The sequence below is a fragment of the Salminus brasiliensis genome, chromosome 20 (genome assembly GCF_030463535.1).
Source record: "Salminus brasiliensis chromosome 20, fSalBra1.hap2, whole genome shotgun sequence".
Lineage (NCBI taxonomy): Eukaryota > Metazoa > Chordata > Actinopteri > Characiformes > Bryconidae > Salminus > Salminus brasiliensis.
Window position 1 is genome coordinate 19,029,176 of NC_132897.1, and position 10,720 is coordinate 19,039,895.

Here is a 10,720-nt window from a genome sequence, read left to right on the forward strand (position 1 = left end):
AACATTCAAGGTGGGGGTAACAGTGGTTACAGTAGAGTATCTAAATCTATAAATTGTGCATTAGAAACATATCAAGTGTTAAACGCAGTGGATTCCACAATCTCTGAGATTTTATGTGTTACTCCTTCATTCAGCTTAATGTGCTTATGTTCAACTGATGACCATTCACTGTTAAAAGGGTAAGGGTATCCATGATGATCTTCAGATTGGAGGTCCTGCGGAGGAACCTCTTAAGGTGCTTTGAGGAACCTTCAGGAAAAGTACCTGAAGAGGTTCGTCAACAGGTTCAAACTGAAGAACCTCCAAATATTCCTCAAGGATCTTATACTTTAAAACAGTGTAGTAGAAGGAACCCAAGTTATGGGTTTAAATTGGAGCTACATTATTATGCTATGTTGGAAAAAGTAACTACTGGCAGCAGTGGGGCACATTGTAACTCTTACAGCCAACAACCAAGGGGTTAAAGAATGGCACACACACACACACACACACACACACACACACGGAGAAGGTAGTCCAGGGAGAGACAACATGAAGAGAGTCATAAAAACAAGTAAAACAAGTACAACAATAGGCAAACAGAGAATGGGAAAGACATTTACGCAATGTAAATGCTGACTCCAAAAAACTCAAATAAGAATTAAAGCAAATAAACCTTTAAATTAGACTTAAAAACCTTCTGCATTTCACTAATTAAAATGAATCTGAAAATGATTAAAACAAAAATAACAAAAAGAAAAAGAACTAAAAAGAAAAGGATCCTGCGAAGCAACATTCACCTATTCTTTCTTGCAATGGACTCCTAGTTCTGTGAGACTTGGCGTTTAGGTTGGGGGACTGTGAAGGCCATGGCAGCCCCTTCAGCTTGTGTGTCTTCAGATCATTATGCTGCTGTAGAAGCCATCATCTTTACATCTTCAATATTATTTATTATGCATTAGAAATCATATAAGAGAAATGATTCTATATTCATGCAGTATGTACATTATGTCATTACTGCCAGTTTTGGAAACTGGTGAATGTGCCTGTCACTTTTTAAAGAGACTGCAAATGTCACATTGCCATGTTGCAGAAGCTGGATCTCAGAAACAGTTCCTCTCACTGTTTATGATTAATGACCATTCGGCTGACCTCTCCCTACTAAAAGCTGCAACATCATGCTTACTTGTGAATTCAGTCCAGCCAGTAACAGTGGAGTACAGCAGAAAATCTAAAAAAAAAAAAAAATCACAGGGTGTATCTTTTTTATCTAACATCAAAAAATGTTGCATGTGTTGCAAGTTAGTCTCGAGTGCTTAAAATGAAATAAAACAATGACTATGTGAATACATGGATACGTGTAAGGGTCTAACAAGCCAAAAAAAATGCAAATAAAAAAAATAACATACCTAACATAACATACCTACCATCACAGCTCACATGATTTAACATAACTGAGCATTAATTTGCCCAACCAGGTGTTGGATGAAATAAATAATGAATATGCTAGACTCTCACGAGGAGAGCTTTAGAGATACAGAGCAAATAACCACTTACTGTCAATATTTTCATGTGAAAATAATTTTCTTTTCTTTTCATCAAAAGTTATTTGATATCTTATATAATGTATATATATATATATATATATATATATATATATATATATATATATATATATATATATATGTATATATTATATTTATTTAACCCATCCGTGCAGTGAACACACACTAGTAAAACACACACAGTGACTGTGTGCAGTGGGCAGCCATGGCTGTGGCACTCGGGGAGCAGGGCCTTGCTCAAGGGCCCGACAGTGGCAGCTTGTCAAGACCGGGTATCGAACCCTCAACCCTGATACCAACAGTCCGGTGCGCTAACAAAAAGGATTTGGAACGGCAAGGTATGAATGGTGCTGAACGTTGTGTTAGGCCACAATGTACAATGTAACTAGGGTCATAAAGGTCAGTCTAACATGTAGGGTGCTTGCTCCCATTCAAGAAGATACACAAGTGTTTATTTCTGTTCAAAAATCACCGAACCTTATGGCCAGTGAACTTGATTCTGCCATTCATTGACCGATTGATAGGTCTTCATGTCAACACACACACCAGTGGTGAGGGATGATGACACAGCAAGCCTTTCCACAACCCAGCTCTCTCATTTCAGGCATGACAGCACCTTTTATTCCCCACGTGTGTTTGTCAGTACAGTGCAGTTCTCTGCTTCCCCCCCCCCCACACGCCCCCTTTGAGCCTGTTTAAAAGGAGCAGGCCTACTCAGCCATGCTAACGTGGCTAACAGTGAATGGAAACGGGCGATGTCAGCTAGCCGTTTACTTCACGGTTAGCCACGTTAGCGAGTTGTGAGGGAACTTTCCCTTTAACGCGAGCTGCCGGTCCAGCCCTCCACACCCCCTCCAGCCTCAGCATTTCCGTGTTGTGGGTTTTCTCTTCACTGAATGAGAAGTTTCAGCCTGGTTTAGCTCGGAGCCCCTCCGCTAATTAAAATGTCTGATAAAGGGCCTTTCGACACCAATGTGGTAACTCTGACCAGGTTTCTGTTAGAGGAGGGGAGGAAGGCGAAAGGCACAGGGGAGCTGACCACTCTCCTTAATGCTCTCTGCACGGCTATCAAAGCCATTTCCAGCGCTGTCAGGAAGGCAGGCATCGCCAACCTGTGAGTACTGCACGGATGCTGCTTTCAAGTCCAGTCTGAATGGTCGTAGAGATATTTATTGTTGTTAAACTCAGTTGTCAGTTGTCTCACAATGTTTCGAGCTGTAAAACATTGGTTTGTGCTTTAAATTGTATATATACGTATATATGCTTGGTTTAGGAGTAATTCACAAACACTTGCAGTCTAAAGTCAGGTTTCTTGATGATTCTTGATGATTTTGCTCGCCTAATGCTTCTGCTCTGCTCTTTTATTCTTTTTTTTTTGTTGTTGCAGTATTACCAAATATGCTTGTTCTTTTTTGGCGACAGGATAAGAAAAGTTTACTAAATTCATGCTGTTTTCAACGAAAACCATTTAAAAGGAAATTCAGCTCCAGAGTCCTACGTAGGAACTTAGGAGGTGGTTGTGAACGCAGCATCGTCTGTATTCAGTGGGTGCAAATAACTTAAAATGTTCTATATTTATTATATTTTATTATTTTTTTAGGTTAAAAACATATTTTTTGCATCAGTTCTAATTGAAAACGTTTTAAAACAATAACCCAGTAGAAATGCAGAGCTTTAAAAGTCTGGTCTGTATAGCTCAACTCAAGTAGTTTACCAGGAGGTTGTGCGTTCACAGGCTGTGGTGTTCCGGATGAGCACTGTCCACCAAAAGTTTGGGGACTCACTGACTTCATTAAAGTCTAATAATTAGAATCAGTGATGACCTGCATTACCTGCATGGTTTTGGTAGCTAATACTCACGGGGTACATTTTACAACACTCAGCTTCCTGTTCATCCATCTGTCATCCTGGCCACGAAGATCAGGTTTTGCCTAAATAATGAACTGACCCTCTGACGCTCTTTTCTTCCAGATGATCGTTTGGCCCAAATGTGGTTCTGAAAGTCTTGAGGGTTTGGGTGCTGATGATTGCTGACTACAGAATAAGGAGCCAAACTGTGGGCTAGCATTAATCAGTCAGATGTGCAGTATTTGCTGTGAAAATGGGAAGACGTACCCACGTTTAATGTGTAGTGTTTTTGCAAACTGACAGAGAAAAGTCTTTTCCAACAAACAGCCCGAGGCAGACTCTGTCAGCAGCATGATTAATTTGCTTCAGACCGAGTAGACTAGGTTTCTCATTATGATCAATACAATGGCGTCTTCTTGTTGCAAGCTGCAACATCATGCTTACTTGTGAATAAGGGCGGGTGATACGGTAATAACGACATCAAAATAACTAAAGACATTTTCATGATGCACAATATTTGCAGACAATATGAAGACAAAATGCACTAGGAGTAACATATAATAAATAAAAAAGTGCAACTCTTTTTTTAATGTAGCATTCAGTTGATCAGTGTACATTAAAGGAACAATCTCCAGGCTCGCCAAGCTGTCTGCTGACTGCGTAACAAGGGAGTGATATCTATGTAAAATCCTGTAATTTTACTCTCCCACCTCTGGCCACAAGCCTCAGTGATAGTTCCATATCTCTCAGCGTGTCCAGACATCTATATGTAAATTGTATGAATTGAATGAATTGCACTTTCAGACTGCAGGGGGAGCCCAGGAGCAAGAAATACCAGTTCTTGCATAGTGCTGCTTTAAGTTATGTGGAGATCCATGGTTTTCATCAGAAAAAGCATATGGTGTATGCCAGTATGATTGCCCACCTTTCTCTGTGTGGTGTAGAAGTAAGACAGTGCTGTAGTATTTACATGTCTTAAATTGGGGGTGCCCCAATGACTGGGTAAAATACTTTTGTTGCAATCATATTGACCAGGGCTGTGTATTGGCAATACATGGTACAGAGGTTATGATTCAATATATATTGATATATATTACATTTATTAATTAATGTATTTAATTATTAAGTCATTTTAAATATCATTTTAGGAAAATAATACATTTAAGTAAATAATTTTAATTAATTAATTAATTTATTTATTTATTTATTTATTTTATGATTCGTCCCAGCACTTACAGAACCATTTAGCTGTGCCTGCTCTGGATGCTCACAGCAAACAGTAAAATAAAAACACTGTGTTTGACTTAGAGGGCTTTCAGCTTGTAGCAGTATCAATACTGGCCGTTGCAATAACAACTAGCCTCCCTCCGCAGGTATGGCATTGCTGGGAGTACGAACGTGACGGGGGACCAGGTAAAGAAGCTGGACATCCTCTCCAATGACCTGGTTATCAACATGATCAAATCCTCCTTCACCTCCTGTGTGCTCGTCACGGAGGAGAACGACAGCGCCATCATCGTGGAGCCAGACAGGAGGGTACGTGTGAAGAACACAAAAATGAATTAGACCTGTTCTTTCTGAGGGTTCTGCATCAGGATAGTGACTGCTCAAGTCTGAGCACCTGAACTGTTTCCAAGTGTGGGTGTTGTTCAATACTGAAAATGCTCATTTGTTGTGATCAAAGGGTAAATATGTGGTCTGCTTTGACCCCCTTGATGGATCATCTAACATTGACTGCCTGGCTTCCATTGGGACCATCTTCGCCATCTATAGAAAGGTATGGTTTTACTCATAAAGGCCCTGATCAGGACACTTTAGTAGTGATTCTTTTACATTGCTCAGTTTACATTTTTTGGCAGTTTAAAGGCACTGATGCATGTGGATGTATTCTTCAGTGCACAAAGGATGAGCCGAGTGAGAAGGATGCCCTGCAGCCTGGCAGAAACATTGTGGCAGCTGGGTATGCGCTATACGGCAGCGCCACCATGGTGGTGCTCTCCACCGGCCAGGGAGTCAACTGCTTCATGCTGGATCCAGTGAGTCGGGGTGTAGGGTGCATATTGTGTAGTTATTTAGGGTGTGATGGGTTCTTGTGTGATAAGGCGGATGAGATGTGAGCTTTGTGACTGACTCCTCAGTCTCATCTGTCTGAATCGGTTAAGATGAAGCTTATGGAAGTTAGACTTCATGTTGCTGGTATTATCAGACTACTGGTGACAAATAGCTTAGGGTATAAAGCCCCCCAGCATTGAACTGTGGAGCAGTGGAACTGTGTTCTCTGGAATGATGGTGGGAAAGTGTGTGTTGTCACTACTCAAACAGCTTTTGGTGCTTTACATCAATGACACTGTGTGTCTTTGTTTAACACAATTTTGGACCCTTGAATGAGTAAAATATAAAGGATGATGGATCGTTAACTATGCTCATGCTCAAGAATGTAGAACGACCAAAAAAATTGAGAGATCCTTGTGAGAGCCTCTTTTCATTTTGCAGGCCATTGGGGAGTTCATTCTGGTGGAACGGGATGTCAAAATAAAGAAAAGAGGAAAGATCTACAGTCTGAATGAAGGATATGCTACATACTTCGATCCTGCTGTTACAGAGTACCTGCAGAAGAAGAAATTCCCAGAGGTACAGCTCCACACCTGTACACGGCACTGGAGCAAACACATTAGTGTTGGAATAGCAAAGGCTTTGCATGCTGTGAATGCATTAGTGCTCTCACAGTCACTTAATTAGACTCTTAGTCTGTGAAAGAAATTAATTGAACTTCCTGATTGAACCTAATGAATAGTTTTACTAGTTTAATAGGATTACTCATATTCAGTGAGTGCATATTTGAACAAATATTCTTCTACTCATCTACTATCTTCCACTCATCTACATAATTATTGTTCAGTTCAGTCAGTTAAAGCTTTTTTTTATTATTACTCAAGCCCTAGAATTTGTATTCACTACAAACAAGTTTGGAGCACAAACATATGCTGAGCACTCAAAAGGAATACCCTCTTTAGGTGGCTGATGAGCTGAGTTGTGTATGTTTGCATAGGACGGCAGTGCACCCTATGGAGCACGCTATGTGGGCTCCATGGTAGCAGATGTGCATCGAACCCTCGTTTATGGAGGCATTTTCCTCTACCCAGCTAATGTGAAGAGTCCCAAAGGAAAGGTATGTTAAAATATGAAAAATCAAATAGCCAAACCTGGTATGAGAGCTTTGAAATTCCTTCATGTGTTCAAAACAGTCTGGTTCAGCTAAGAAAGCAAAAGAAAACTGCACCTGCTTTCATACATGTGCATTCAGTTGGATCATATATCTGAAAAACAAAGTGTAGACCTTTGCTCTACTTTCAAAAGATGGCACACCCTGTAAAATCCACAGCATGCTACTTTCTAGCTGTGTCAACAACAAGCACAAAGTCAGCTTATATCTGCACTTTTATTTATGCAAGAGAACACTTCCTAATACAAGCGAAAATTCTTGGTTAACCTCAGACACCCCTGCAAGATCTCCTTTCACCATCTCAGAAATCTTGCCAAACTTTGTCCTACTTCTGTCACCTTATCAGATGCTGAAAAACTGGTTCACACCTTTGTCTCCTCCAGACTAGATTACTGCTATGCACTCCTCATCAAGATTCCTAGCAGGAGTCTTCAGAGATTACAGTACATTCAGAACAGCGCTGCTAGGATCCTGATGAGAGTACGAAAATATGAGCACATTACACCCGTTCTCCATTCTCCGTAATGGATTCCCATCTGTGCTAGGATTGAATATAAGGTTTCCCTCCTTCCTCACCAGTGTATCTATGCCAGTGCTCCTCCCTACTTGACGGAACGTCTCACCCCACAAACCTCATCAAGATCCTTCTGCTCTGTGAACTGGAATTGCCACGTCCCCCCAGAAATAAGCTTAGCACCATGGGTGACCAGGCCCTCTGTTCTGCCACCCCTCGTTTATGGAATGCCCTCCCTGACCACCTTAAGGCATCTCAGACCATTTAAAAAGCAGATCGTATGACTCTTAATTAACCTGTCGATTTTTAAGATGCTTTTTATTCTTTTTCTTGCTTTTACCTCGTAGCACTTTTTTTTTTGTATTTACATTTCTTATCCAGAACACCTTACAAAAGTGCTTCACTGTTTACTCAGAAAATCCTCTTAGCTAGTTTGTATCAGCTACGCTCTAAAAGATACCTCTAACCTTAGATGCTACTAAATACAAAAGTCAGTATGAAGACCATAATACTCGTCACTACACTTCACCCAAGCACTCTTGGAAGAGGTGGGTCTTTAGTCTGCATTTGAAGACAGCAAGAAACTGGAGCAAACACACAGGGGAAGTTTATTTCACAGCTTCGGTGCCAGAAAAGAAAAAAGTTGAGAAATCTACATGACCACCAAGGCTATGGTTTCTGTAGATGGAGTGACCAGTGAGTTCTCAAAGGAGATGTCAAGAATGTGCAGTCCAGCAGCAGCTCTGTCTTGCTGGGATTGAGTTTGAGGTGGTGAGCTGCAACTCAAGACGAGATGGCAGCAAGACTTGCTAAGATGCGGTTAGAAATCTGTGTCAGAAGTGGGAAAGAAAGGAGTGATCAGCATAGCAGTGGACCCAATAAGAGAACCAATGGGAGGAAATTACTTCACCAAGAGTAATGTAAAGTGTGTTACAAATGAAATGTATTATTATTATTATTATTATATTTCTCAGTGTATAAAGGTTGTAGATACCAAACAAGTCTTAGTAATTAATGCACATATGCTATATATATATATATATATATATATATATATATATATATATATTCTCTGTGCTGATGCTGTAATATTATTGTATATATAATATTCTCTGTGCTGATGCTGTAATATTATTATAATAACATTAGTATTAGCATTATTATTACCTACAGGAGAAGCTGTGATGCTGTTACTTCATCAAAACTTTATCATGTGCATACAGTTAGGTTAGAAGTCTGAGACCACTACAGAAAACAGTATCTGTTTGCCTTATTGTATGACCTATTATATAACATTTTCATAATGTACCACATTGAAATTTTCTTCCATTTAATATTTGCAGAAAAATACAGCAGGATCCTGAAGAAAATCTTCATTTCTGTTGTCGATGTGTTGTAGTTTGCCTTTAATGTTAATTAATGTAAATTAATAATTTCCAGATTGAAAATAATCCCATTGTACTATCGCATTGTGGTCTCCGACTTTTTAACCCCACTGTATATCCATTAGCTGGAATGAGTCTCATGGAATAAGTTCACATAACTTACGTTTTGTTCATAACTGACTTATGTTCTGTTTTTCTTCATGAAACTTCTTCATGTCCATTTAATGTACCAAAATCATGTGTAATTAATTTCTGCATGACCATTTCCCATCTCTCTTTACCCCTTAAAATGAAAATGGCTGTTTTGGTGAGCGCACATTTGAGCCTGTAAATGACCTCTAATTAGGTCTGATTGGCTCTCCTGTACTGCCACTTATTTAAAGCACTTCAGTGTGAATGGGCAGAGTTGTTAGGACTGCTGTTACACCACTGTAATTGGGGTTTTAATAACTGTATAATGTGCAGCTCAAACAAAAAAAACTTTTTTTTCTCGGACACAGCTTCGACTGCTTTATGAGTGCAACCCCATGGCCTTCATTATGGAGCAGGCTGGGGGAATGGCCACCACAGGGGCTGTGAACGTGCTGGACATCCAGCCTGAGAACATCCATGAGCGAGTCCCCGTGGTGCTGGGCTCCCCAGAGGACGTACAGGAGTACATCTCCATCTACCAAAAGCATCATAAATGACCAGACACTGCAGACCTTCTAAAAACGGTTGATATGAGAGACCAAAGATCAAATGCCAAACACTCCAAACAGAATTTACAAAGTATCACATTCACGCTCCGTGATCTTTACTGTTGAAAACCAAAGAGTTACCCTTGAACTTAAAGGAGTTCTCCTGACTTCTATCTGCTGCATCTCCAGCATGCAGGAAACCTATTAGACTAAAAACACATTATAGGTGCTGAAGCAACTTTCTACTGCATTCTGTAATGTGTTTTGAGTTCTACTCACAAAATGATTGGTCTTTGCCGTGCAGTCTAGATGTTCTGGTACTTTGCCATACAATACAGATGCGATACAGATTCAATACAGAGATTAGAGATAAAATGCCTCTGTATTCAATTAAAAGGTGCACAGAGGCGACATTCTCAAAATATACCATTGCATTTTGCACTCACTAGAAGACCATGACAGACACTACTACTACTACTGAAGAATCCACAAGTTACTAATACTGTAGAAGATCTTAAAGAGCGTGCTGCTGACCAAAAAGCACGCCGAGATAGTTTCAACTCTGACCAACATTTTTATATATATGCATTACAAACCATGTGCCTTTGCTGATCCAAATGTATGCATTGTGGGAGAAGATTTCAATAAAATCATATTTTCCAAAGAGGTGGAGTATGATTTATTGTAGTCTGTTGACTCTTGGTTAATATCTGTGAAAGCTGAAGTGAGAAGAAAAGCAGCTAAAATAGGGGTGGGCAATGGGGGCAGGAGTCCAGCACAGTTTGCTAATTTCCCTGCTCTGACAGACCTCCTAGTAAATGTCACATTCAGTGTATGAAAATCCTATGGTGCTGCGGTTACACTTCTACAACCTACCATTTCTGTGTGAAAGTTGACTGAGTGCTGCAGCGCTGGTGACCTTTTCTGTAAAGGTCAAAAGAAGCCCATGGACCCCTTTGGCATGTAGGAATCTGGCTCTTGATGGCAACCAGACAGACATTCTGTGACTGAAAAAAACACTGCAGAGGAAACGTGCAGTGCTGCATGTGAGGGAATATTATATAATCATATTTCTATAACTACGCTTATTGCTATTTAGACATACTCGCTCAAAAGGCAGTAAAAACAAAAGGTGAGAGTGAGTTTTAAAAGAAAAGAAGGATTAAAATATGGAAGAGAAAGAATTATTAAAATATGTTTACACAATTGTTTCATAAAGAAATGTCCCCATACCATTGTAGACAAGACTAGGGTTACGGTTAGGGTTGTTTACTAAGGCTATCTGGTTGTTACCTTATCATGCTAGCCAACTAACTACAAGGTTGCTATTGCTGCTATTGTCACTTGTAGTAAATATATACCACTTTTTAAAGCAGCTAGAAGTGAAGTTAAATTTACTAGTTAACCATCTGGTATATGACCTTTTAATTAGCGCTCAAATGCAGCATTAGCATAAAATATATGCAAATGTTTTTATTAAATGTACTTGTGATTAGGCTGATAATTAAAATATGAATTAAAAATTA

General features: G+C 39.7%; 1 protein-coding gene across 1 annotated transcript; it reads left to right on the plus strand.

Moving 5' to 3' along the window:
• Positions 1 to 2,430: 2,430 nt before the first annotated feature.
• On the plus strand, positions 2,431 to 9,858 carry fbp1a (fructose-1,6-bisphosphatase 1a). Its single transcript, XM_072664490.1, has 7 exons — positions 2,431 to 2,658; positions 4,766 to 4,928; positions 5,077 to 5,169; positions 5,288 to 5,428; positions 5,886 to 6,023; positions 6,442 to 6,561; positions 9,015 to 9,858. Exons 1-7 carry the CDS (start codon positions 2,489 to 2,491, stop codon positions 9,201 to 9,203), a joined length of 1,014 nt encoding a protein of 337 aa, XP_072520591.1. The 5' UTR covers positions 2,431 to 2,488; the 3' UTR covers positions 9,204 to 9,858.
• Positions 9,859 to 10,720: the final 862 nt, after the last annotated feature.

Coding starts and splice junctions, on each gene's coding strand:
- fbp1a (XM_072664490.1), top strand. CDS start 2,489: ATGTCTGATAAAGGGCCTTTCGACACCAATGTGGTAACTCTGACCAGG. Junction 4,929..5,076: donor TCGTGGAGCCAGACAGGAGG/GTACGTGTGAAG, acceptor TTGTGATCAAAG/GGTAAATATGTGGTCTGCTT. Junction 6,562..9,014: donor TGAAGAGTCCCAAAGGAAAG/GTATGTTAAAAT, acceptor TCTCGGACACAG/CTTCGACTGCTTTATGAGTG.